Raw genomic sequence first — 27,659 nt, 5'->3', positions numbered from 1 at the left:
AATGCGATAGTGGAAATTGAAGCCGAAGGTGTGGTTTATAGTGACCAGGCTAATATAGAGCGCTGTTTTTGTGACTTTTATAAAAATTTGTTTTCTTGTCATCCTGTCGATGCCGTCAAGTTTAGAGAAGAGTTTACGTCTTTGTTACCGTGCTTAGACGAGGAAGTTATGGCGCATCTCGAAAGAGATATTACAGTAGAAGAGATACGCGGCGCTATCGACGAGTTAAGCCCAGGGAAGACGCCGGGCCCTGATGGCCTGAGCGCTGCTTTCTACAAGGCGTTTAAGGGTGACATTAGCCCGGTCCTATGTAGAGTTTACTCTGAGGCGTACCACAAAGGTGTGCTGCCACCTTCTTTTCTCGTGTCGCACACTGTGTTTATACCGAACTCGGAGGAGGTTGCGAAACTCAGGCAGATCCCTGGGTATCGTCCTATTAGTCTGACAAATGTCGATTATAAGGTTTTAATGAAAATATTGGCAGGCCGCTTACAGACTGTCATAAATGACCTGGTAGGGCCACATCAAACGTGCGGGATCAAAGGGCGGTCGATAGTTACAAATATTCATACTGCCCGAAGTGTTCTGGAGTGTTGTGACGCCATGCAAGGGACTTTGGCAATGATCCAGGTAGACATAGCTAAAGCCTTCGATCAGGTGTCGCACGAACTTTTGTTAAATATGTTGGAACACGTGAATGTTGGTTCTGTTATTCTCAATGGTGTGCGCATGGCGTACACTGGGTGTTCTACTAGGCTTGTTATTTACAAAACGATCGGCGCACCCGTTCCTGTTCAACGTGCCGTTCGTCAGGGTTGCCCATTGTCTCCGTTGCTTTTTTGTTTCTACATTGAAGTGTTTTGTTTAAGTGTAATCCGGAGCAAAGACGTCAAAGGGTTTAAACTTCAGTCGTGTGAAGTGCGGGTGTTAGCTTACGCTGACGACATTGCTCTTTTTTTTGTTGATAGGAGAAGCATAAGCATTGCTGTAAACACCTTGAAATGTTTTTGTAAGTACAGTGCCAGTGGTGTTAATTGGCAGAAATGTGTTGGTTTCTGGCATGGCCAGTGGGACAGTATGCCTAGTGTTTTCGAGTGTATCAGCTGGCAGACGACGCCGGTGAAGTACTTGGGAGTGCCCCTCGAGAACTATGTAGACAGCGACCCTTATTGGCGCAGTCAAACAGTCGAATTGCGTGAAAAGGCCGAGAAATGGAAGGGAAGCGGACTTTCAATATTTGCTAGGGCATCAGTGTGTAATGTGTTTTTAATGAGCAAACTGTGGTACGTTCTACAGGTGTTGCATTGTTCGCGGGCACGTGTACAGGCCTTGCACCGAGTTTTTGCTATGTTGATTTGGGAGTCGTCATGGGAGAGAACAAGCCGTACGAACCTGTTTCGGCGCGTGCGTCTTGGTGGCCTGTCATTATCGCATCTGTTTTTGCGTCAAGTGGTAAATCGTTTTTTGTTTCTTCGGGATGTGAAGGACTCCTTTTTGCGCACTGTGTGTCAGGTGAAGTTGGCCAGAGCGCTTCCTGATTTTGTTGTAACGTCAGCTTCTTTATCTTTTGGCGCAACGAAAGGCTACTTCCGTGAGGTGGTACAAGCCACCATGTTTTTGCGTGCACGCTTCACGCTAGAGTACTTATCTAGTGTGACGCGTAAAAGATTGTATAATGACCTCGTTGATTCCGTACTTCCCGTTCCATTGTATAGATCGCTGTACCGTGTAGGGCCAGGACAGGATGTGCTCAAGCGTGTGAAACGTATGGCGATTGGCCCATGGGTTAAGACGTTTTTCTTTAAACTTCACTCGGGCGTCCTTGATGTGAAAACGTGGCAGAAGGAAAAGGGAATGTTTTTGCCGGGTGGGGTGGACTGCTACCCGTGCAGAAAACCCGAGACTGTAGAACACGTGTTTTTGGACTGCTGGGACGGGGTCTTCTTTTGGGACGTGCTTCAGCGAACCCTCAAAAAAGATTTTCCCCTGGACGCTCACGGCATTAGGTTTTTACCTATTGAGAGTGACGAAGTACCTTACGACCTCGTGATGGTCCTGGCCCTACATGCAATTTGGAAATCCCGCATGGCCATACGCCATAGGGACGTTGACGCTAAATGGTCAAGAGAATATTTCGCTGATTCAATGCGTATGATTATTGAAGTGTGGAGGGCTCAGCCTGAGCCTCCAGAGTGGTTGCCTGTGATTTTCTGCTGTCAAGGTGATGACTAGCAGTTTTATCGTTGCTGTTTTTTGTTTGATGGTGCTTGTTTTGTACTGAAATGTTGCAATAAAAAAAAAGGCTTTGTGGCGCAGTGGTTAGAGCGTTGCGCACATTGCGTCCCGCCCGCAGGGTGGAGGGATCGAAACCTGGCGACGGATTGTAATTTTTTTTATATAGTAGGGACAACGATGGTGCGGACTACGGGATGGTGCGGACTACGGACGCCAACGCGAGTGACATCGTGAGTTACTGAAATGCTCTGCATTTAAAAGGACGTGTACCCCCTCCCCCGAATCGACGACGCCCTAGACCACCTCTGCCACGCGAAGTACTTGTCATCGATGGATCTGAAGACCGGCTACTGGCAAATTGAAGTGGACGAGAGAGACCGAGAGAAGACTGCATTTATAACCCCGGACGGCCTATACGAGTTCAAGGTGATGCCGTTCGGGTTGTGCACGGCGCCAGAAACGTTTCAACGAGTCATGGACACGGTGCTAGCTGGCCCTAAGTGGTACACCTGCCTCGTATAACTCAACGATGCTGTGGTATTCTCCCGGACTTTCGACGAACACCTTGCAAGGTTGCAGTCTGTTCTCGAGGCCATCCGTACGTCGGGGTTAACGCTGAAGCCTGAAAAGTGCCGCTTCACGCACGAGGAACTCAAGTTTTTGGGCCATGTCGTCAACGCCGCGGGAGTCCGGCCTGATCCGGCGAAAACTTCCGCCATAGCGAACTTTCCAAGACCGAAAGATGAGAAGGGCGTGCGGAGATTTCTCGGACTATGAGCATACTACAGGCGCTTCGTCGCAAACTTCGCCCGCATTGCAGAGCCACTCATCCGCTTGACAAAAGATAGCACCCCTTTCAGCTGGGAAAATGCCCAAGAAACAGCCTTCTGCGAGCTGCAACAATGCCTGCCAAGCCCGCCTGTGCTCGCGCATTTCGACAAAAACCCGAAACGGAAATGCACACGGACGCCAGCCAGTGATATATGCTTGGGGGTCGCCCTCGTACAAAAGCAAAGCGGGTGCGAGAAAGTAATCGCCTATGCCAGCCGTGGTCTGTCCAAGGAAGAAAGAAACCACTCAGCCTCAGAGAAAGAGTGCCTCGCGATTATATGGGCCATTTCAAAATTTCGCCCATACGTGTATGGAAGACCATTCAAGGTTGTGACCGACCACCATGCGCTGTGTTGGCTCGCCAATTTGAAGGACCCCTCTGGCCGTCTTGGTAGGTGGAGCTTGCGCCTGCAAGAATTCGACGTTTCAGTAGTCTAAAAATCCGGTAGGAAACACTCCGACGCCGACTGCCTGTCCCGTGCCCCCGTCGACCCACCACCACAAGACTCCGATGAAGACAGCAGCGCGTTCTTCGGAGTCGTGACTGAGAGCGACCTGGCCGCCCAGCAGAGTGCCGACCCCGATCTACGTGTCATGATCGACTACCTCCAAGGATGCAACGTCGCCGTGCCCAGGGCCTTCAAACACAACTTACCTGCATTCAGCCTGAAAAACTCCACCCTCGTGAAGAAGAATTTCAGCCCCGGAACGAGAGCAAATTATCTTCTTGTGACCCCGGCAGATCTTCGTGACGAAGTTTTGGAAGTGTACTACGACGACGCGTCTTCCAGACTGTGATGATCAGGTTAGGGGGAACTTATGACGCGGATGTAGATGCCAGGAGCAAGAAGATGCGACGCGGTTTCGGTGAACGAGGAAAACGAACATTTATAAGGGATGGCGAGTTAGGGCAAGGGCAAACGCTAACCAGGAGACGTATACTTAACAAAAATTTCCCCGCATTTCCCCGAGGGGAAGAATGTGAAAGTGCGAATGCAGGAGTTGAATTTGCGCGGTTCGGTAATGTTCGCGAAAGAGAGATCACACACACACACACACACAACTACAAAGAAAGAAAGATGCCTTTATTCACAGACACCTATTTGTGTTGTCGTTGTACTTGATTGCTAGAGCGGATCTCAGCTTTGAAATTTCGTGTCAGTACTCCTTTAAGCGGGTGCATTAGCCCTTCTCACGCCCGATTCCTGGCCAATCCCCCACGTGGGTATGTGCCATGCACAGACACCTATTTGTGTTGTCGTTGTACTTGATTGCTAGAGCTGATCTCAGCTTTGAAATTTCGTGTCAGTACTCCTTTAAGCGGGTGCATTAGCCCTTCTCACGCCCGATTCCTGGCCAATCCCCCACATGGGTATGTGCCATGTCAGCGGCCATGCAGCGCGCGCCCATCTCCCCCCGTTGCCAAGGAAGACGAGGAGATTCCTGGCAAATCCCCCACGTGGGTATGTGCCATGTCAGCGGCCAGGCAGCGCGCGCCCATCTCCCCCCGTTGCCAAGGGAGACGAGGAGCGCGCGCACCCGCAGCTGTTGCTATGTGGACGGACGGCGGTCAACGGAATTCAGGGTCGCTTATAAAGTGCATTCGCACTTAAAAGTTACAACCTACAGTTTGACGGCATTAAACTAGCGTAAAGAGGGACACAGTCCCGACACAAAAGTAGGATGCAAGGTTCTCGTGACTAGAGAGAGTCTCACGTGGCCGATGCACGGAGACGTCGTTGCGGAGCGTGAAGGCACGAGCGACGCAGACGTATTCACAAGTGGCAGCCGGGTGAAGGCGCAGCTGCTGAAGATGCGAGGGCCAAGCAGCGAAGATGCTGTGGTATCGTCAGAAGAACAGGCGCACTGGAGGCAGGGCCACGGCATGGCGTTGCCAGTGGCGACGTGGTGTCTGGACGTTCTTTACCAACGGTCGCAGAACACCGGGGTCCCCGCTGTCCTAACGGCAGGCTTCCGGAACCATCGGACTCGTCTCGAACATCAATTCCGCCAGGCAATCTGATGATGATGATGATGTCCTCAATTTTTTTGGCACGTACCCACAAGGGGGGATTGGCCAGGGCTAAATCGGTTAAAAACGCGGGGACTTCAATATACTTATTTCCGGAAAGAGGCTGTAAAAGGAAACTTAGTTGTTAATGAAACCCGAATTACCCATTAATCAACACCGCTTAGCAATTCAAACGACCTGATGCAGAAAGAAGATTTTGAATGCAATTATATATATCCCTTCTTGCAAACCCCAGCTTTGATGCGCCAATAGATAATATAAGTGTTATCGATAAAGTCAACCCCAACCTCTCAATCGGCTCCTTCAAGAACAGTTGTCTAGCTGTTGAGAAACGGCGACAGTAGAGGAAAAAATGGTCGATTGTTTCGGGGACCTGGCACCGCACACATAGTTCTGTAGGTGAAAGTTCTGATCTGAACAGATAGAAATTAAGCCTCGGTACCCTGCAGCGCAGCTCGGTGAAGGTCACCTCGCATTGCCGAGAGCCACAAAAATGAACATTCCACCCGTACTTTAAATGTTGGAACTCTTCAAATGATAAGAGTGAATCGGAACGGGTGGCGTCTAAATGCCAATATCGTCTTAGTCTCGCAGATGCAAACAGAGCCAGATTAGGAATTCCGAATTGAATGGGAGCTGTGACGGCGAGATTAGCTAAATGGTCCGCTTGCTCGTTGCCCCTGATGTCCGTATGGCCAGGGACCCAAGACAAGCGTACCTCCTTCACGTGCCTGGGAACAAAAAATAATAGTGTGCGGTACAATGGAGAGTCCGAAGAGGAAGTTAACGCCGATACAACTGCCATCGAATCAGATAATATGATGATTTTTGAAACATGCTGCGGTACTTTGCATAGAGCAAGAGCTATTGCTAAAAATTCGGCCATAAAAATGGGTGTGTAATCCGGGATTCGCAGCGAATAACTCCAGTCTAAAGATTGTGAAAAAATACCAATTCCAGCTTTCTCGCCATTTTGAGATGCATCAGTATAAATCACAGAAGAAGCAGGATAATTGGATAAATATTCATTTAAAATAGCGGCTAATAGCGAGCGTGGTAGAAGTTTTGCAGCGGAAGGGAAGGGGTTTTGAAAGTAAAACTCAGTTTCTCGCTCGATTGTGGATACCGGAATGACCTCATATAGCTTAACAGAAATACAATCCAGGCATGATTGAACGAATAGCACTTGGGGGGAGATACGTTTAGGCCACGGAGATGTAAAAAATATACTCGGCTCACAAATAAATACAGGCTTGGCAGCCCCAGAGGGGGCTTCGTACATGCGGAGGTAAGTTTGCACCGTCAGCAAGAGAAAACGGACCCTAAGTTCAGGAACGCGTGCCTCTAAGTACAGAACTCGGTTCGAAACGAACCGGGGAAGGCCAAGACAAAATCGAAGAATGCGCCTCTCCAACAGGTATAACGGACGCAGTTTGTAGATAGGACAACTGCAAAATAAGACGCACCCAAACTCCATGACTGGCCGGACGTAGGCTCGGTACAACAGCAAAAGTGTGTCCCGGCGCATTCCTGCTCGTTTCCCACATAGTCTTTTCATGCGACCAAATGCTCTCTCCGCTTTTGTGACCGATGTGTTAATATGTGCCTTCCAATCAAGAGCAGACGTGTATGTAACACCAAGATATTTCAGCGAATCCACCTGCGGAATGACTTGATTTTTGTAAGCGAGAGAAATTGAAATTGTTCCTGCAACCGGGAAGACAAGTAGAGCACTCTTCGACACATTTAACGTTAAATAAATGCTGTCAAGCCATGTCTCCAAGACAGATAAATAGGCCTGCAAACGGTCATATAGCGAATGAATGTCGACTGCGGCCGCAAAAAACGCTATATCATCCGCATAAACGTAGGTTGTTACATCTGGGAATATAGGAATGTCACTCATAAGGATGTTAAAAAGTAAAGGCGATAAAACCGATCCTTGAGGCACTCCTCTAGTTTGAGGAAAACTTCCTGAAGATAGCCTTCCGTTTGTACAAAAGAATTCCCGATCAGCCAAAAACTCCCTAATCCAAGCAAAAAGATATGTAGGCAAGTTTATACGCGCTAGTTTGTCAAGTAAGATACCATGCTCGACACTGTCATAAGCTTTAGCTGCATCTAAGTTAACTAGTGCCGACACCAGTTTCCCTTTTTGTGCTAAGCGGATCCTCGCCTCTAAGTCCACATGAGCGTTCCAAATAGAACATCCCCGCCTAAAGCCAATCTGAGCAGGTCTGAGTACTTGCCTGTCCTGCATGAAAGAAGTCATCCGTTTAAAAAGTATTCGCTCTATTAATTTTATCATGTTGGAGGTCAGAGCAATCGGCCTTAAGTTGTCTAAATCGAAACCCTGACCTGGCTTTTTTTGGAGCAAAATTATCTTGGACACCTTCCAGTTGAGTGGAATCCAACAAAACCTGAGGGATGAATTTATCACATTCAATAGAATCGGTTGGAATTCCTCAGGCAAAAATTTAATAGCACCAACAGTCACGCCATCAAGCCCCGGCGCCGCAGAACGTGTGATGGACAAGGCCTCCGTCAGATCACAAGATGAGACTGGCATAAAATCATCCGTTTCTGGAGGACCGATAAGACGGAAGTTATTACAACGAGAAGAAAAGCGAACCGCAAGACCTCTAGCAGAACGCTCAAGAATCCGGGCCTCTTCAGCAGAAGTCAAGACCTCTGATGACTGTAACTTCTTGATAGAAACCGCCCGATTGCATGCCATGAACTTATAGAGCGCTGCTTTATTTTTCGGATTCGAAAGAGAGTCATTGAGATTTATAATGTAATCCATTTTAGCTTTCGCAACTGTACGTTTGAACACTGCTGCCATGTACTTATAGTTTATCCAATTTACAGGACAGTGATTGTGCAGAAGAGTCCTCAGAGCTGCTTTTCTACGGCGATAATATCGGCTGCAATCAGAGTTCCACCAGTTAAAGACCTTTTGCTGTGCGGTACAATTGACTGTGAACTCAGCGTTTTTTGCTGCTGCCTGCAAAGACTCCATCGTTCGCTGAGCATCTACAATGGACTGAGTGGTCTGCATTGATATAAAGCAATCCCGCAGTGTCCCTTGGTAAACTCGCGCGTTAATAAATTTTTGCTTTCTGACCTCAATTCTAGTTAGAGGGACACCTACCGTAAACTCAATAGGGCAATGATCACTTCTTGAGCCGCAGGGTAATGTACCCCAGGACGCGACTTGTACATTGCCTGAGGAGAAGGTCAAGTCCAAGGCCGTTCGAGATCCACCACGCAAAAATGTAACAGCCCGGGAATTATGACAGGAAAGGTCATTCTCCTGAAGCCAGTGCCAGAGCTCTAGACCACGAGAGTCCGTTCTGTATCCCCAAGAAACGTGGTGAGCATTGAAGTCACCGGCAACAATAATTGTCGATTTACTGGCTATAAACCTGTCCAGTTTCTCTACTCTACGGAAGCCTACCGGAAAATAAACATTGACGATGGAGATCGGAGGACTCCCAGGAAGAAGCAAATCTACCGCGAGAACTTCGCCACTGGGTGACATCAGTTCCAACGACGAAAATGCTCTATGACAAAGTTTTGAAGAAACTAAGGTTAGTAACCCGCCCCCTCTACTATTGCGGTCTAATCTAAAGGCCCGATAATTTCCCAAAGCAAAAAAATTGTCCTTAGAAAGCCATGACTCTTGAAGGAGGACAACATCAGGACAGTAATTTGCAACTAGACACTTGAGATCAACAAAAGAAGAATTCAAGGAGCGGCAGTTCCACTGTACAATCTTCAGAGATGCTATACTGCCTCGTGTACTGTGGACGCAACAATGGCCCCCAGTATATCAGTGCCATTAGTTGAAGACGTAGGGGACGCCTTTTTGCTTGCTGGTTTTCCACGTGCAGCCTTAGCTTCATCTATAGGGGAGATACGCCTCTTCTGTTTTGTGGGGAGAATTTTATTTGTGGAGACGTCATTCACTTCCATGACGTAGGAGTCGTCGATGTCTACAGCCGGGGCGGCTTTTCCTACCTCGTCATTACTAACAACCTGAACTCCCTTCGGACCGACTGTCTCATCGCTACCCCAATCTGGAACTGATTCTGCTGTATGCCGTGAGGAGCAGCCTGCAATAGCCTGGGCATCATCTGTTTCAGAGTGTGTTACAAGCTGAGGTTCAGAAGTAGAACATGTGGCCTGGTGGTTAGTGGGAACATCCGGTATTGAGCAACCTAACTTTGCCGCCAAAAGGTTTGTGACATGCGTCAGCGTGACAAGAGTCTCAGTAAGCGGAGCGACCACTTGCTGCATTACCTGCGTGATGGACTTTTCAATTACTGGAGTAATGGTCGCTGGAAACGCGGCATCAGCAGCGGAACTTGTTTTGTGAATTGCTGCTGCATAACCCTGGGTACGACTTTTCAACAGAGCCGAAGCCTCAAACCTAGACCAGCGGTTTTTTCCCATTATCTCTAAGAGGGAACATTCATGAGACCTGGCCGGGCAGTTGGAATACGTCGCTTCGTGGGCTCCCTTACAGAGACAGCAGAGTTCGATGTCTGATCGACAGGATTGCGCATCATGACTGTCTCCACACTTTTTGCACCTAAGATTGGACTTGCATCCCCGAAATGTGTGGCCAAATCTCCAACACTTCCGGCACTGCAGTGGCCTAGGCTCCAAAGGGTCTACCCTATGCACCAGCGGCCATGCCATCACCTCAGAGGGACATTTTAGTCCTGCAAAAGTCACGATAACAGACGCGGTTGGGATCCGCCGTCCATTCTCCACTCTGCTACAACGGTAGACTGCCGTCACACCTGCCATTTTGAACTCATCTAGTACTTCTTCGGGAGACTGGGTGGGATCAACGTCCCGAACAATGCCTTTCACACAAGCGAGGTGCGCCGGAATGAAGGCGTTCACGGGAACCGAGGCAAACGATGTGCACCGCAGCAGGTCCGCGACACAATCTAGGTCTTTAGATCGGCACAAAAGGCCTGCCCTGCCGTATTGCCTTACTTCCGAGATGGCCATGTAATGTTGGCTCACTAGTTTCAACTGCTCTTGAAGGAGTTTTGAATTTTTTGCTCGAATCACACCGTCCCCGGCGGGGACAAGTGCTACCGGAATGCTCTCTACGCCGTGCCGCTTGAATGCCTCTAAGGGTACGCTGCTTGCAGCCAAGCTGGCGGACCACGACGCCATGCTGGTCCCCGGGGACCCTAGGGCCATAGCCCTAATATCCCCCACCGCTACAGGTTTGCAACAATTTGGACCAACTTTAAGAACTTTAGCCCTGGCCAAAACACCCACTCACGGTACCGATGTGCAGACGTAACAGCCTCAGAAGACACAGCGAGGAGTCGAAGCAGAACGGAACAGGCTTGCGTGTCACTCGCGTAAGTCCTCCGAGCCCACTACTTCTTCCTCCTTGTTCTCCTTTTGCCTTTTTCCCGCTCCCTTCAGCGCTATTCACAATGACGATGATTTCTGTGCTTGTTGATCAGAATGCGGCGACAGCTTGTGCTGGTTCATTCCTTTTGTAGTTTCGTTTTGATTTTTGGCATATCACCACACGGACATCTCGGCACAGCTGGCACAATTGGGAAAATCAAGGCGAAGTACTACTGGCCCCACCTTGCATCCGACGTCACCCACTACGTCCGGAGCTGCCGTGACTGCCAGCGAAGAAAAAATTCCCGCGCCTTCCCGCGAGGGGAACACGAGTAAATGCAGAGCATTAGGGGTCGTTAACGCCGCGTAAAGTCGCGTTACGTGGGTAGTTGGGTCGTAGTTGCGTTGTTGTTGGTTTGGGGTAGAGAGAGGAGAGTAAAGTCGCGTTAGGGTGGAGCGAGCGTCAAGCAAGGAAGGAAGGAGCAACGCAGTGACGGAAGCACGAGCGACTGCTCGCCGCTTTATATTTGCAGCGCGCGCACTAGAGGGAGAGCAGTACGGGGGCGAGAGCGCGCATCCGCAAGGAGCGCGCACCCTTCCACGCACCACCGCGCTGCTATCACATTCCTGTTACGCCGAGACTGCGACGGAGCGAATGGGCTGACTACGACACATGCGCGCGCCAGCTGCTGTTGAGAGAGAGGAGGGATGGAGGAGAGGCGCACCTGCTGCGGATGCGGAGCTGTTGACACCGTCTGACGCAGGAAGAGGCGAGGCTAAGAAATGCTCTGCATTTAAAACGCCACTGACGAGACCCGACGGACTTCTGCAACCGATCGGCGTCCCATCTAGGCCCTTACAACAGATTGGAATGGACCTTCTGGGCCCGTTCCCTACATCCCGATTCGAGAACAAGTGGATTGTCGTAGCGACTGACTACATGACGCGCTACGCAGAGACTGCCGTACTTCCGAGGGGGACTGCACAAGAAGTCGCAAAGTTCTTCATAAGCCAAGTTGTGCTGCGACATGGAGCCCCAGAAGTCCTAATCACGGACCGCGGAACGGCCTTTACTGCGGAGCTGATGCAAGGGATATTACGCTACAGCAACACGGATCACCGAAGAACGGCGGCGTACCACCCCCAAACGAACGGACTAACGGAACGCCTGAACAAGACAATCGCACATATGCTGTCAGTGTACGTCGACGTTGAACATAACACTTGAGACGAAGTGTTACCATACGTCACCTTTGCGTACAACACGGCTATCCAGGAAACTACGCAGATGGCGCCGTCCGAGCTTGTGTACGGAAGACGGCCGACTACGATGCTCGATGCTATGCTTCCGCACGTATACAAGACGACGACATCAACGCCGACGTCAAAGGATACCTTCAGCGTGTGGAGGAGGCCCGCCAGCTGGCTCGAGTTCGTACAACAGACCAGCAGCTGGTAGATGCCGGGCGGTACAACCTCCGACTCCTAGACGCCGATTACCACCCTGGGGATCGTGTGAATGTTTGGACTCCGCTGTGTTATCTGCGTTCCAAACTAAGCGCGTCTTACATTCTTTACTTTTATGCCGCACGGGCTATGACATTCAGATAAGCAGACTGTTTCGCCCTAACGTCACTAGCCCAGAATAATCTTCTGTGATCTACAATGTTCTGGATGTGAATCGACGTTTCCACAAACACTTGCGCCGAAAGATAAAAGCCTGCAGAGCATACGCCGCGGCATTCATTCGACGACACTCGCCTGTGCTAGTCACTTTGTTGACCGCTGCTTCGCCGCCTCTGTATTCTTGAGTTGTTAGGGGAGCACAAGTTCGCTCCAATAAACTTGTTTCTCCTTCAAGACAACTGCGCCGTCATGATACCTGCTACAAAAGGCACTTTTGCCTGCTCCCAGGACTGCTCCCAAACTCATGGACCCTGTTCCACCCCTGGTTCCCACCATCTTTGTATTAAGGAAAAGGCTTTTGTATCTTCTTCTTTGATGTCTTTCACATCTTTTTAGAGTCGTAGAAATTTTTTTTTGCAATGTACTAACTCATGGATAAAAATTCACTCAGAGCCATCAATGTATCGCAGTTTGTCATTTAGAAAGTGCTCGTAACTTATCAAAAATCAGAAGCCACCTTTTTTTGTTTCTTTTGCAGAGCATCGTGTTTGGAGTGAAGCTGAGGCTCACACCGCATCACAGATAAATGTCCTACCGGGACCCGCAAAGAAGCAGTCGATCCGGGCGCTCTTCGTTGCAATCGTTTGCATGCCCCATAAACCACAGGTACGGCCACAGATGCCAAACCACGGCCCTTCATTTTCCCGCGTTTGCTTTTATGCATTCCACTAGGGAGGGCTTTCAAAGGGACCATGATGACAAAATACAGCGTCGTTCCATTTGAAAAAACTAGCTCTTGTAGCTCGCACTTACGGGTAGAGATAGATAGATAGATAGATAGAACTTTATTCGAGCCCTTGAGGTCACCGTTGAGGTGGCCTCCGACGGGGTGGTCCCTTATTCACTGGGCCCATAAACGGCCAACACCTCCAGGCCCCGGGCCACTAGGGCCGCGTGGGTCGTTGCGGTGGGGCTGGACCGTAGGATCTCCAATCGCTCTTTGGGGAAAGGGGGTAGGGGGGTGGTGGTTGGGAATGGGATTTGTGGGATGGGGGCTTTGAGTGACGTATACTCTGCGATGACGTGTCGCAAGGTGCCTTTTAGTGAACGCACTTTGGTAAGCTTACTTTTAATGCTGGTCCGTAATACGTCACGCCTTCCCTTATTACGGTACTAAAGCGCAGAATCTGAAATCTTGTAAAAATACTTTGTGCATTTTCTGTTTTAAAACGTATTTCATGGATGGAATGGCGCCGAGTGAGTTACCAAAGGCTAGTTTTTTGAAGCTGAACAGTTGTATTTTACACTTTGATCTTAGCGAAAAGGTCGAGAAGCGATATTAGTCGATCATTGGACACTTCAAGCCATTTACGTATTCTTGAAGGCATTGTCAAAACGGGAATTTGTAGGAAGATTCTTCGATGGATCGATAACTTCTTGAAGAACAAAAGAGTGTATATGTGCACCAGTCAAGGAGATAGCCAACAGCATGCAGTGGAACAAGGTGTTCCTCAGGGAAGCGTGCTAAGTCCACTGTTGTTTAATGTTGTAATGGCTAAGTTGCCAGGCTTGCTTTCCCCGCAGCTGCATCTACACTAATGACATTTGCATTTGGCGCAGCGGCGCTTGTTTGCTGTCGATTCAAGCTGACCTCCAAGTCGGCATTGACAGCATCGAAAAGTTTCTACGTGCGCGATCGAATGGATGTCTCTGCAGCAAAATCAGCCATTCTTGGTTTCACACAAAGGAACCTGCGTGGATTACGGCTCACCATGGACGACCAGCAGATCCGTGGATAAAAAGTTCACAAGTTCCTTGGCGTATACATTTACACACCACTCACACGGTGCCGAAATGGTGATTATTTGCAGGAAAGGACATCACGTGTACGTAGTTTACGTACGTGTACATCACGTGTACGTAGTTTAGTCACCTCGCAGGCACCCGGTGGGGTTATTAATCCGATTCTATGCTTCGACTGCACGCTGCACTTGTCCGTCTGGCCGTAACATATTTTGTACCTGTTTTTCGTGGTTTGTCAAATCGCCAAGAGCAGCGACTGCAAGCATTCGTAACCAGAGATCTCCGTGTCTGCCTCCGGAGTGCCCAGGCCGACGTCGGGAAATATGGCTTTCGCGCTAGCAAGAGAGCCACCAGTGAATGCTTTGCGAGTGCGGGAGGTCCGCCGCCATTACCTGCGCCTGATTACGCAGCATGGAATCGCCCTTTGGTTCCCCGCCTTCAAAAGCGTTCAGCGTCACAGGTTAATTCATTACGCCCATATTTGGTGATATCATGGCTCTGCCCCTTAAGCGGCAACCACATGGAGCGTTGCTCGCGTCTGGCGGCCGTCGGCGTCTCCTAGTGGCAACGTGAAACGGACGATGGAGGGGACCAAATTCAAGAAAATAATAAGCCAATTTGACCAATCAGGAAGTTTTTAGCTAACAAACCTACCTTTCAGACGGTGGTGGAGTTAATTTTGCTCTGCAACGTTTTTCGCGCCCCCGCCAGGATACGCCGACGGCCGCCAGACGCGAGCAAAACGCTGCAGTGGTTGCCGCTTTGGTTTAAAGGCCGCACTTCACTGCGACATCCGACTGGCGAGTCACATGCAAACGTACGTTCGTTGCGACCGTCGTGTGGCCGGAGACAATGAGAACCCGTCACAATGATGTCACTGTGAAAGCCTCTTACAAATCACCGAGGAGGCGCTAGTATCAGCTCCCAGTATTTTGAAGGGAGCAGTTCTCCGCCGACGCTGCCGACCGACCGCGTCCACCGACAATACAGAAACCTGGTGGACACATGTTTCCAGCGGTACCAACAGTATAGACGAGCTGAATCGTCGCTGCTAAGCCCCCACACCGCTTTACTGAACATATGAAATGCTGTGTATAACGTAATAGCACTATTCATTTTTACTTCAAGTTGATTAGCGTTTTTTTTTTCCTGCTCGGAGTTCTCTTACACATATCTAAATCGGCCGGAATGCGCCTAAACACGGAGGCAACCATGAACAGAAAACAGTGGGCGGAGCGACGCCGACGACGCATCGCACGCATACGTCGGACCATGTGTCTCAAATTCACGCGTACGACTATAGTCGTACGCGTGAATATGGCTGCCACGACTATAGTCGTGGCAGCCATATTTCCGACCAGTCGTGCATTGCATCCGACGGCGCCGTCGTGCATCTGTCTCGCGCTTTAGTGGGACCGATGGCGTTCTGTAAAAATCTAATGCATTTTTCCAGAGACCGGTTGGTCGACCTAAAAGCTCTGATGAGATCCCTGGGCAGGCGTCGTGTGCGTGAAGCCTGGTTTCCATTGTGTCAAAACGGTTGCTTGAAAATCGCGAACAAGGAACGCTTCTAGAGAAGACAATACACGCATCGGTCGTGAAGAAGGAGTACAATAGTATACCTGTGTCTTATAAACCACGCATCGGAATACATTTACATCGTTTGTATCAGTAGTTTCAGTACCTCTAGTATCAGTTCCCCGTATTTTGAGGGAGCAGCTCTCCGACCCGCGCGCACTCCGCCGACAATACAGAAACCTGGTTGACACATGTTTCCAGCGGTACCAACAGTATAGACGAGCTGAATCGTCGCTGCTAACGCGCTGCCTTAGTGTGCGAGAAATTGTCGCATGGGTTCTTTCTTAGTTTGCAGTTTCGTTCTTTGAAGGTTTGGCGATCCATTGGAGGCACTTTCAGTGAAGGTTGTACGCACTTTTAGCTTTGGTGTTTCTCTCAGCTTTCTTTAGAAAGTTACGGCATTTTTTATTTGCTGTAGCAAAAATCAAGCAGACATAAATTTTTAATTAAGAGGACAATGCAAATATCACTGATGTATTGATGGCTTGCCTCAGATGTGCTTAATGTTTTTTTGCTCAACAATATTGACAACTATAAACCCTACCATCAATACCGCTGTTGAAGCGAACAAACGTGGCCTCTCAGGCGATTAGAACGCAAAGCACGCTCACCACTGTGTGGGGTAGTCGTGCGAGAAACGCCTCGCCTCGTCAACCCGATCAACCAGGTGCACGACTTGCTTCCTCCCCGACCCTCTCCACCGGACCGCCTAGATGCGTCCAAGCGGACGTTGCCGTCGTCCTCAGCGGACACCGATGATGCGGACGATAACAAGAAACTGTGCGTCGAAGTCGACGTGCCTTCAGACGACAGTGAGTTTTGAAGATGGGAAGGTTAATGTGGGTTGTGCCCTTATCACCTTTATGCTGATGCGTTTTCTTACTTTGAATGTTCAGGGCTTTCGGGACTTGGACAAACAGAGGGAGGTGATGCACTATGCTCGGGCGCAACGCGTTGACCTTCTCTTTTTGCAGGAGTGCAACTTTTGTACTCCACGCGACGTTCTTTTGTTTCGCGAGCGCTTTTGCGTGCAAGCCTTTTTCACCCTGTCAGACAGGATGTCTTCGGGCGTAGGCGTCGTCTTTCTGCGCGAGAGCTTGCGCCGCAAGGCTCATTGTACCTTCGGGATAGGAGGGCGCGTTCTTGCCGTTGATTTTTTCTTGCTCGCACGTCGCGTGCGAGATGTTGTAGTGTATGCACCTGCGCAGCACTCTGACTCGTCCTCTTTTTTTGCATCCCTGGACGCGTTCATGCTCGAACCTTACCCAACGTTCTTGGTGGGCGATTTCAATTGTGTGACTGACCCTCGGCGTGATGTGCGGGGACGTGGGCAAGGTCGGCCTTATAGTGGTGCCCGGGCGTTGAAGGACCTGATCGGTCAATTCCATCTTTCCGACGCGTGGGTGCAGCTTCACGGCGACAGGTTTATCGCTACTTGGGAAAGAGGACAATCTGGTAGTCGGCTAGATAAGTTCTATTTTCCGCCCGAGCTGAGCTGCTACGTGGAATGCTGTGACGTCCTCTCCTTCCCGGCTGGAGTTCGTCGCGTTTCCGATCACCGGCCTGTGTTAGCAACGCTTAACCTTGGCATCTGCACGCCCTACCACCAGATGTGGCGGATGGACGAGCGTCTGCTAACCGACAGGGACAGTTCTGCAGCGCTAACGGCTTCGTTGACTGCTCTGTGCGAGTACAGTTCTCTACCTTGGGATGAGTTAAAGGACCACTGGCGCGTGCTTTTAGTTAAGGAGGGTCGTGCGCGTAAGGTGCGTATCACGGCCGCGCTTAACGACACGTTGAGGAGACTTCGCATAGTACAGAGAGGGGGCACCTTAACCTTCGCGATGCGGGACTATGTCAACCTGCTGAAAATACGCTACGAGTCCCTCTTACGGCAGTCATCACAAGCGGCGAGCCGTGCGCAGACCTTGGGCAGGCCTGTATCGGACCCCTCCGTACTCCGGCATATTCGAGCTGGCTCGCTTGACGAGGTTGGGTGTGGAGCCGCTGTTCCACAAGTTACACTCGCCGATGGTTCGGTTAGCACGAGGGTTGAAGACATAGCCGAGATATTCGTGGGACATTTTGCCACCCTTTTTTCGTCCGAGAGCGTGTCTTGGGATGCAGAGGAATTCGAGGACAAGCTTAGCGCATTTTGTGGGGTGCTGCCATGCGTGCCAGATCACCTGGTTGAGTTGCTGTGTGCTCCTGTGGATGCCGACGAGTTGAGTCAGTGTGTTAAAAGATTGAACGGTGCGTCGGCGCCTGGGCCTGACGGTATCCCTGCTGGATTTTACAAGAAGTTTTTTCCGGCGATTCGGGGTGCACTACTCGACATGGTGAACGGCTTTCTTCAGCGCGGAGTGCGACCTGACTCCTTCCGTGAAGGCCGTGTCATCTTGATCGCAAAACCAAGCGGGGATCCTACGCAGCCCCAGGCGTATCGACCAATTACACTACTGAACACTGACTACAAGATTGTAGCATCCATTTTGGCCAGACGCACCAGTACCGTTTTGCCCGATATCATAAGCCAAGCGCAAACGTGCAGCGTACCAGGTCGCACAATTTTCTCGTCCCTGGCATTGACGCGCGATTTGTTCTGTTACGCGACAAAGATTAGCGCTTCTGGGTGCTTCATCTCTCTCGACCAAGCGAAAGCTTTTGACAGAGTGGAGCACCGATACTTGCTGGGAGTTTTGCGCCAATACGGCTTTCCGCCAGACTTTGTCGCTATGCTCGAGCTGTTGTACTCGGACGTCAGCGTCCGAATCCTTGTCAACGGGCTTTTAAGTAGTCCGTTCTCTGTCACCCGTGGGATAAGGCAGGGCTGCCCTTTGTCACCTTTGCTTTTTGTCATTTGTCTCGACCCACTGCTGCGCCGTGTTGATGCAAGCACTGCCATCCGCGGCTTTCCCTTGCCAGGCATAGGCCAAGTTAAAGTGTCCGCGTATGCGGACGACGTGTCCCTGTTCATTCGGGACGAGGACAGCTACCGAGCGTTTATGCGGCTATTTCAGGAGTACGGTGAGCTGTCTGGAGCTCGACTGAACAGGGGAAAAAGTATGGCGGTGCGCTTCGGCACATTTGCGTCTGGCTTGGCGGGCGACGTAGAATGGGTGACGGGTGTTCGAGTACTAGGTGTGGTTTTTCATGCCTCGGGTGAAGTGGCGCGTAGTACGTGGAAGCGCCTCCTTGAGACTGCGGAGCAACGTCTTGCAGTTGCAGGAAAGTTCAGGCTTTCCCTTGCAGAGCGAAGCTACATAATTAAGTCGTCCGTCTCGGCAGCGCTTTTTTATGTAGCAGGCGTAGCCAAACCGCCACGCCATTTTACCCGACAGTTCGCAACGAAGTTTAGATGGTTCTTCTGGGCGGGCAAGACGGAAACAGTGTCACGAGCGCTGCTGAGGCTGCCCACGTCAATGGGTGGTTTTAGTGTGCCTTGCTTGAAAACCATGTGCAGCGTGCTGGCGGTACGTGCAGTGATCGACCTTGTCGACTCAGACGAGTACCTAGAAAAAGCGCTGGTACAGTATTTTCTGGGAACTTCGCGGTCATTATTTTATGACGTACGCATCGCCGGTCCTTCTGCTGAGCAGCCGCCGCCAATTTATGCGCATGTTATAAAGACATTGCGAAATCTCCAGTCTTCCTTGCCAAGCCTAAGTTTTAGGGAAAGTACGGCAAGTGAAGTGTGCGAAAAATTGGCAATAACCCAATTAGACAACCAACAGATAGGAAGGTCACATGGTGTCCGTTGGCATCAGCTGACTTCGGTGGCACTTCCGGGTGATGGTCGGGATTTCGGGTGGTTACGTGGCTGGGAAGTTCTCCCAACGTGTGACCGTCAGGGGAAATACGGCGTTGTGCGTTCCGCACGGTGTCCGCACTGCGGCCACACTGAAACATTAAAACATGCCCTGTTTCACTGTCGTTTAGCGGCAACGTTTTGCACTGTATTAAGCAGGATGTTCATACTCACACTTCGAATGAACACTCGTTCAAATGATGTGTTGGGGAATTTTCTGATGTGCGCTGGTGCTTTCGTTTTGTGGAGAAATCGTGGTGCTGCATGTCTTCGAGCCCGGCCGCAACGGGCAATGTACCCACTGCTGTGGCGTGTCCGGTCGATTCTCATGAGTAATTTGGAGCATGAATTGGTAAATCTAGGGGGAGAAGCCTTCCTTCCTTTTGCGTTGGATCTATAGTGGTCAGGAGCAACATCCTGAGCGTTTCTCTAGTGCCGTACTGAGTTCGGTATAGATTATGAATTGTTTTTTGAACGCTGGTGAACTTTGTGTGACTTGATTTGTAGTACTTTGTTGTGTGACTTGATTTGTAGTAGTTTGTTGTCCGCCCGAAACATTTCTGTGGAGAGTGTCGCATGACCATGTTACATAAAAACTGATCGGATGATTTGCTGTTCTTAGGGCAGCGCTGTTATCACTACTCGCTGCGCCCTGATATGTGGTTATAATGAATTCTCTACACCCTTACGCGCTTCCGAAGCCGGAGCACGGCATCTGGCGCATCAAGTTGGCGAAATAGAGGGATGAGATCGGTGCTCATGCATTCTTAAAGGGACCATGACGTAAAAGCACAACTTTGTTAAATTTGAAAGAACTAGGACTCAGCACCTCAGTCTGCTTCATTTCGTCAAGAAAGACTTTATTTAACCGAAAAAAACGTCATACGAGCCAGCACTAAAAACATCGTCCTCAGTGTCTCAACTGCACGTTAGCATTAAAATGATGCGATCACATGGAACTTTAGGACCCACTACAATCTTCCACCCTTGTTTCTTGTCGGTGGCTTGGTCGGCTGCCGATAAATTGCGCAAACAGAGTTCTGTGACGTCATACAAAAGTTGCCGGAAATCGGCTAGGTAGTCGCCAATACCTCCTTTATATAATTCCTTTGTATATTCCTTTATATTCCTTTATATATTCCTTTATATATATAGTCGCCATAATTTCTTTATATATTCCAATTTCGCGAATAAATTGGCGTCAATGTTGGAGGGAACGAAGCGGTCTTTCCAATGAACCAAACTGGTGTTCTGTATTCATGGCCCCGTTAACTATCACCTACGTATCTTCTGTTGGTTTTTAACACGAAAGTGTTTTATTCCCAAATACACCAAGACTTCATTGACGTCATTTCCGTCACGGAAATGACTCCAGTACAACGAAACAAGCGGTATGTAAGGGGTTCACTCCTGCACACAGGCTCTTCTTCCGGGGAAGCAGCATTTAGTACTAAAGAGTGTGTTGTACTAAAGGTTGTTCGTTTTCGGGTTTTATATTTGAAAACGAAAGTGTTTTATGCTGGGATACATCAAGATTACACTGACTTCATACCTTTTCCGTGGCGACCCGCCTGCAGGACGTCGCTCGCCAACCACACCCACAAGACAGCCGCCGACCCGAAAATAATTCTCAGCTGCAGATTTCACTTTCGTGTTTTACCGATTCCTACGACCGAGGAGTCAACCCCAGTTTTTCTTTTCTGCTCACTCTGTTTACCGCAGGTCACCGGTCATGGAAAAGTGCTTCGAAAAAGTCGTCTACGAGTACCCTATGACCTGCGGAGACATGTACGTGGGCGAAACGGGCCGTTGCGCCACCGAGAGGCTACGGGAGCATGCCAGGAGCATGGACAAGGATTCGACCCTGGCCCGGCACCGCGAAACGTGCGAGGTCAGGAACTGCAGGCCTATGCTGGAGAAGGCAAGGATAGTGAGCGTCCACGAGAACTTCTATGAAAGACGGGAGGCCGAGACGAGACGCATCCATCACCACGTGCATCGCGGCACTCCATGCGTCAACGTCCTCAAGAACCCCGAGGTCGCCAGGAGGCGAGATGAGGAATACGACGACTTGTCCGACCGACTTTCTAGGCTGCGCTTCTAACGCAGTGCGCATGCGAATAAAGTGCGGGGCGGGAAAATCAAACTAGCGCCTGCGCGTGCTGACTTGTTGTGAAAGGTTATCGTAGACCATATTACCAGCTGCTAGCCAAACCGTAGTCTGTGCGTGTGTTATGCTATGAATGAAAAGGGCTTAAAGGCACAAAAAACGCGGACCCATGAAGAAACGAGCAGGATATACCAGTGGTCTGTCCTGCCTCGTCTGTCCTGCTTCTTCCTTCCCGTGTCAGCGTCTTGTTCGCCTTTAGATCCTTTTCACGCATGTCGAACATCAAGCTTTTGCCAGTGCGCTTACCTACGCCATGGCGCACAGTCGTCGTGATTACAACTGCCTTTCCTGACTTCGCGAGGACAGTGGTAGATTTGTGAGATCCGGAAGAGGTTCGGGGGAATGACACAAGTCTTAATTGTACCTATGTTTCTTTTTTCATTTTGAAACCTTCAGACAGCGCAACACAGGAAAAACGCGAGACGAAGAAAGCGAACATAGGATGAGCGCTTACTCACAACTAAAGTTTAATCAGAAAAGACGAAGAACATATACCCTCCCAGTCATCGGACCACGCATGCGTCTCCTATAATCAGATGGCAACAACCCAAAAACCACAAACAACCATAAAAACCCACAAGTGCAAAACCAAACACCTACAGCACAACTGCCACAGGGTGTACAACTCAATGACTACCAAGATACGCAATCTCTTTGTCGTGTAAAGCAACAGATACCTGACTAACACAATCATCCCCTCTCTTGGTTGAGAAGAGATTGCGTATCTTGGTAGTCATGGAGAATACATACGCAATGCACATCATGTGTTTTAGAGATCGCCGGAAGAACTACTGCAATAAAAGAGTGTTAGTAGAAATCACAGCTCCTTAAGAACGCCCAAATACTGAAAACATATAGGAGAAAATGTTTTGAAACAGCATGTGCGACGTGTTGCGTAACATACATTGTATGAACAGCTTCCACATAAAACAAATTTGAGGACGAATAGCTCTTGGATGTGGTTCTGGTAAAGGAAATTTGCACTAGAGATATTACTGAGCTCCACAAGGAGCTCACATTCAGCCCAGTGCGGGGGAGGCGGAGTAGAGGCTGAATGAAAAGATAAGGCAAAGTGTAAAGGAGATAAAGAAAAAGAGAAGATAAATAGGCGCACATGTCACTTGGAGACAGACACATGTCACCACATCCGGGCAACCTAATTTGAATGTATGAGTTTGAACAGAAAGGGGCAAGTTGTGCCCGGTGCAAGCAAGTTCGACCTTTAATAGCGGACAGCTCGATTGAAGGGAATCGGGAGTGTCACGGTAGACGTACGGGTCGTTTACCCTGTGGCGCTGAAAAAAAAGACGCAGGATTAACGCTTCTGAGCGCTGTCCAGTCGAAGATGTGATGCATTACTAATATCATTTACTATTGTTCAAGCGAATTCGAGCTTCGAGAAAATAAGTGCTCACTGTAGCAGAGTTCCACAAAACAAGAACCAAGTCTTAGTTCTTTCACTGCGTGCGAGACAGCCGCACGTACACAGAAACTAGGATAGGCGAGGAAGCTAACCGGTGTTGTGCCCCTGCGCCCAGCCCAAACCGCCCGCGGCAGACGTGCCCCAACTTGAAGTCGCCGCAGAGTCACCTCTCCTTTCCCCTTCGCAACGGCTGGGCCGAATCATGCCTCGGACGAACGGCCCGCGGCAGACACGCTGCACCACGCCTGGAAACGGCGCCACTGAGTCGCCTTCCCTTTCCGTCCTGGCAGTTTTGGCTGACGCAACCGCTTCGCATCATTTTGTCGGATACAAACTTCGCCAAGTGAGAGCCCTGATTGGAGCGATTCAAACTTCTCGCGGCTGCGACGGACCCCTGGGTATAAAACAGCCCAGAAGGATCAGCGATGACGACACTTTTCGGAGGCGCCGAGTTGAGACGTGCTGACGCCTTTGTGCGAGCCATGTAACGCTGTTGTTACCCTTGTACATACTGTATATAAATGTTGCTGCAACTCTTCGTCGTCTCGGGAACTTTATCGCTCGGCTCTGCGCCGCGTCGATAGCGGACAGAGCTAGGCAACGTCGCATCCCGGGTGACTGCGCTCGGATGGACAGTCGCAACAGCGGTGGCAGTGCTGAGATGGTCCAGTCCCAACAGTGGATGGCAGCTGCGGGATCGACCGGCAACGGCTACGGCCTAGTGTAGAAAGTGCTCAATGTTCGCTCTCGGTCCACCAGTCTTCTCTATAGCACAGGTTTTTGTAGTTTAGGGAAGGGCTGTTTTGAAGCTTTATGTGTAGCTTTGATTGTTTCAAGCCTATAGAAAATGTGTTTTGGAACCAGAGCTAGTGCCGAGGGAGTAAATAAAGCAGCGTATGGAATTACTTGAGCGTACCTTGCTAGTAGCTCGATAGTATAGTAATGGCAAGGAAATTCTAACATGGCCAAGCAGCAAGCGGCTAGTGCGAACGATGGAGGACGTTAAAATGAAGGAACTCGTCGAAATGTGCGAGCAGTTAGGCCTTGACATAGGTCATGCGAAACGGAAGCATGCCATTCTTGAGATCACTCGGAGGGAGAACGTAACAGCTGAGGAGGTCTATGAGGCGAGAGCTGAAATGAAAAGAACGCCGTGAGCGCGAAGGGCAAAAGAGCGCCGTGAGCGCGATGAGGCTAAAGAGCGCCGTGAGCGCTAGGAGGCCGAGGAAAGAGAACTCCGTAACCACTAAAGGCGGAAAGGCTGAAGCGTAGACAGGAAGCCGAAAGGCAGGAACGGAGAGAGCAAGCCGAAAGGCAAGAACGGCTCGAATCGATGAGGCTGGAATTGAGGCTCCGGTGGTGCTCTGCGGCGTCCAGGGTGACCTTTCCAACGGTTCAGGAAAACGGTTCGAGAATTAGGACCACCTGCCGCCGCTCGTTGTTGAGAGGTCAGGGCCGGAAGACGGAGCGTCCCAGGAAAAACGCGAAGTCAACGCGATCGTATTCTTGGACAGTGAAATGAGCCAGAAAAACGAGAAGGGCGCATAAGAAATGGGCCGCGCCGAAAGAAAAGTTTCAAAACGCACCAACAGTGCGCGAGTTGTGGCGAGACCATTGGCATTCACGGGATCGCTGGCGGGGAACCTCTCGCTGAAACTTGACAATTCCCCAGCGAGCGAGATGCGGAAGTACGCCGAGCAGCGTAGCCCGAACTACGAGATCGACGGAAAACTCTCGTGGTAGCCTAGTCGCGTCGCCAATGGCTGAAGGGGGTTGCATCAAACCCTTCGGTGGAGAAACCAAGCCGACCCAGCCGGGCGAGACCACGGAGCAACGAACTGTACGTCGTCCCGAGCCTCGGATCAGCTGTTGCGCGAAAACAGCAGGTTCGCTTTCGAAGCGCTGCCGAGAAGGAAATCCAGTGAGCTCGTCGCAGAGGACGCTAACAGGGAGAGTACCGACATATCGGAGAACAAAGGGGTACCTAAACGAGATAGTAATTACCTGGTGTAGTATTTGCCACAACCTCCCATGAATACGCCAATTTACCTACGGACCTCAGTCTCCAGTGGCTGCGAAGCAACTGAACACGGTGGCGGACAGACCTGTGACGCAGCACAGGGTGCTGAAAATCCCTGGAGCCGGACAGGCCGCAATTGGAATCTGAACGTGGATACGTTTAACAGGAGAACTTTATCGAGCGAGGCGAGTCCAGAGGTGTTCGATGAATTAGAGGGCATTAAATGGGATGTAATAGGGCTTAGTGAGGTTAGTAGGACGGATGAAGCCCTTACGGTGCTGAAAAATGGACACGTTGTATGTTACCGTGGTCTAGCGGACAGAAGAGAACTGGGAGGCGAATTTTTAGTTAATAAAAACACAGCGGGCAATATAGACGAATACTATAGCATTAACGAAAGGGTAGCCGGTCTTGTAATTAGGTTTATTAAGAGGTAAAAACTCAAGTTGTACAGGGCTACGCGCCTACATCCATCCACGACGACTAGCTAGTTGAACATTTCTATGAGGATGTGAAATCGGGAATAGATAAGTAAAACACGTTATACCGTAGTTATGGGAGACTTCAATACTAAAGTAGGTAAGAATCAGGCTGGAGACAGAGCAGTTGGTAACTATAGTCTGGGCTGTAGAAGTAGCAGGGGAGATCTGCTATCCGAGTTCGCAGAACGGAATAATCTACGCATCTTGAATACCTTTTTCTGCAAACGGTAGAGCCGGAACTGGACGTAGAGGAGCCCGAATGGGGAGCATAAAATGAAATAGACTTCATGTTTTGAGACAACCCTGGCGTCGTGAAGGATGTGGAAGTGCTCGGAAGGGTAACGTATAGTGGCCACTGTATGGTAAGATCTCGAATTAGGCTAAATTTGAGGAGGGACCGTAACAAGTTAGTACTAAAGAGTCATACCAATGAGCCAACATTAAGACGGAAAGTTGAAGAATTCAAGGTTCCGCTGCAGAACCGATATTCAGCTCTTACTGAGGAAGAAGAGTTTACGACACAGGAAGCCAGTGACAATCTTACACGCATTATCACGGACTGTGCAGTAGAAGTCGGGGGCACGATGGCTACAGAGGATACTGTTAAACATTCCCAGGAGACGAAAAATCTAATTAGGAAACGCCAAAGCATGGCCATCTCAATCGCAGCTGGCAGAATAGAACTAGCGGAGCTTTTGAAGTTAATCAATAGGCGTAAGACAGCTGACATATACGGAAGTATAATATGGAGAGGATCGAATATGCTGTAAAGAACGGAGGCTGCCTGAAAGCAGTGAAGAGGCGTTTAAACGTGGGGAGAAATCCGATGTATGCACTTAAAGACAAGCAAGGCAATGTCATCAGTAATAGGGATAAAATAGTCATAGTAGCCGAGGGGTTGTATAGGGATCTCTACAGTAGCCAGGACATCCAGGATAATGCCGAACGAGAAAGTCGTTCAGATGAGATAGTAATCCCACCAGTAACGTCAGAAGAAGTAAGGAAGGCTTTGAAAGAAATGAAAAGGGGCAAACCACCCGCTGAAGATCAGATAACAGCAGAGGTCTTGAAGGATGGCGTGCAAATTGTACTAGTAAAACTGATAAACCTGTACACGCAATGCCTAATGACCGCGAGTGTTCCAGAATCTTGGAAGAACATGAACATCATCCTAACCCAAAAGAAAAGTGACGTGAAGGACTTGAAAAATTGCAGGGCGATCAGCTTACTGTCAGTCGTCTACAAGGTACTTACCAAGGCAATCGCTAAGAGAATTTCTGCCACCTTAGATTTCAGTTAACCTAAAAAACAAGCAGGGTTTCGTAAAGGCTATTCAACAATGGAGAGAGAGAGAGAGAAAAGACTTTATTCAAAGCGTCCGGCATGGGAGGGAGCAAATCCGGCCACGCAGGGCGCGGTGCTCCCCCGTCTTACACTACGTCTACAGTCCTATAGGCGTGTGTCGGGCCTAGATCCCGAGGCTACCGTGCCCCGGCCCCGCTCGGACTACTCGGGCTCCCTCTAGGGGTTCCCTTTCGCCTTTGCAGGGCCAGAGCTGCCTCGAGCTGCTGGACGGCCCATCTCTGGTCCTTCGGCTCCGCAGAGCCCACACACTGTCTCACACGCGGCGGGTACGCACCGTCCCCAACACTGTCACAGCCCCACATGATGTGGGCCAAGGTAGCCTTCGTCCGCGCACACTTGCTGCACACCTCACTCTCGAAGAGTTCCGGGCACACGTGGCGCGCGAGCGCCGGGGTCAAAACCGTCTCTGTTTGTAGTTGGCGCAGCCTCACCGCCTCCCACCTGGTTAAGTCCCGGTGTGGGAACGGGAAGCCGCGTCGCTGTTCGCGGTGCCACTTGAGGATTCCGCCGTAGTCCGTCAGGGGATCCTCTTCTGCCGTTACTGTCGCCGCCTCTTCGGAAGCGAGGGCCGCCGCGTCCCGGCACGTGGCGAGACCACGGGCCGCGGCGTCCGCCTCCTCGTTGCGGTTCGGTGCGTCTGGTGTCAGGTCTCGGCCCGCGTGGCGAAGTTGCGGATTGCAGTCTTGCTGTCGCTCAGGATCGTGTGTACACCCGGGGCGCTCAGGGCCAGGGCGATTGCCACCTCCTCCGCCTGGCTCGCTCCCCGGACGCACACGCTGCACGCGGTCTTCAGCTCCCCCGTGGCGGCGGTCACCGCCACCGCCGCGAAGGTGTTCGGACGGCTCCTGCTCCTAGCGGCGTCCACGTACACCGCCCCGTCCTCGTCGCGATACTTGCG

The 27,659-nt window shown here is 50.3% G+C and overlaps 1 protein-coding gene across 3 annotated transcripts in view; it reads left to right on the top strand.

The window, feature by feature from the left end:
- Positions 1-27,659, top strand: part of LOC144138620 (uncharacterized) — a 108,551-nt gene that overhangs the window by 17,295 nt on the left and 63,597 nt on the right. The window contains exons 2-3 of one of the 3 annotated variants that reach the window (XM_077671003.1): positions 12,651-12,778; positions 21,024-21,447. The exons of 1 other annotated variant lie outside the window; for it this stretch is intronic. In XM_077671003.1, coding sequence (XP_077527129.1) covers positions 12,699-12,778; positions 21,024-21,405 — 462 coding nt within the window. In that variant the 5' untranslated portion in view covers positions 12,651-12,698 and the 3' untranslated portion in view covers positions 21,406-21,447. Of the gene's footprint in view, positions 1-12,650; positions 12,779-21,023; positions 21,448-27,659 lie in introns of those variants that run through there. One more of the 3 variants, XM_077671005.1, reaches the window with a different exon arrangement.

The sequence above is a fragment of the Haemaphysalis longicornis genome, unplaced genomic scaffold (genome assembly GCF_048455015.1).
Source record: "Haemaphysalis longicornis isolate Haplotype H1 unplaced genomic scaffold, Haemaphysalis longicornis Haplotype H1 scaffold_5, whole genome shotgun sequence".
NCBI classification, from domain to species: Eukaryota; Metazoa; Arthropoda; class Arachnida; order Ixodida; family Ixodidae; genus Haemaphysalis; species Haemaphysalis longicornis.
The sequence above is the reverse complement of the archived record's forward strand: the minus strand, read 5'-3'. Positions and strand labels throughout refer to the sequence as shown.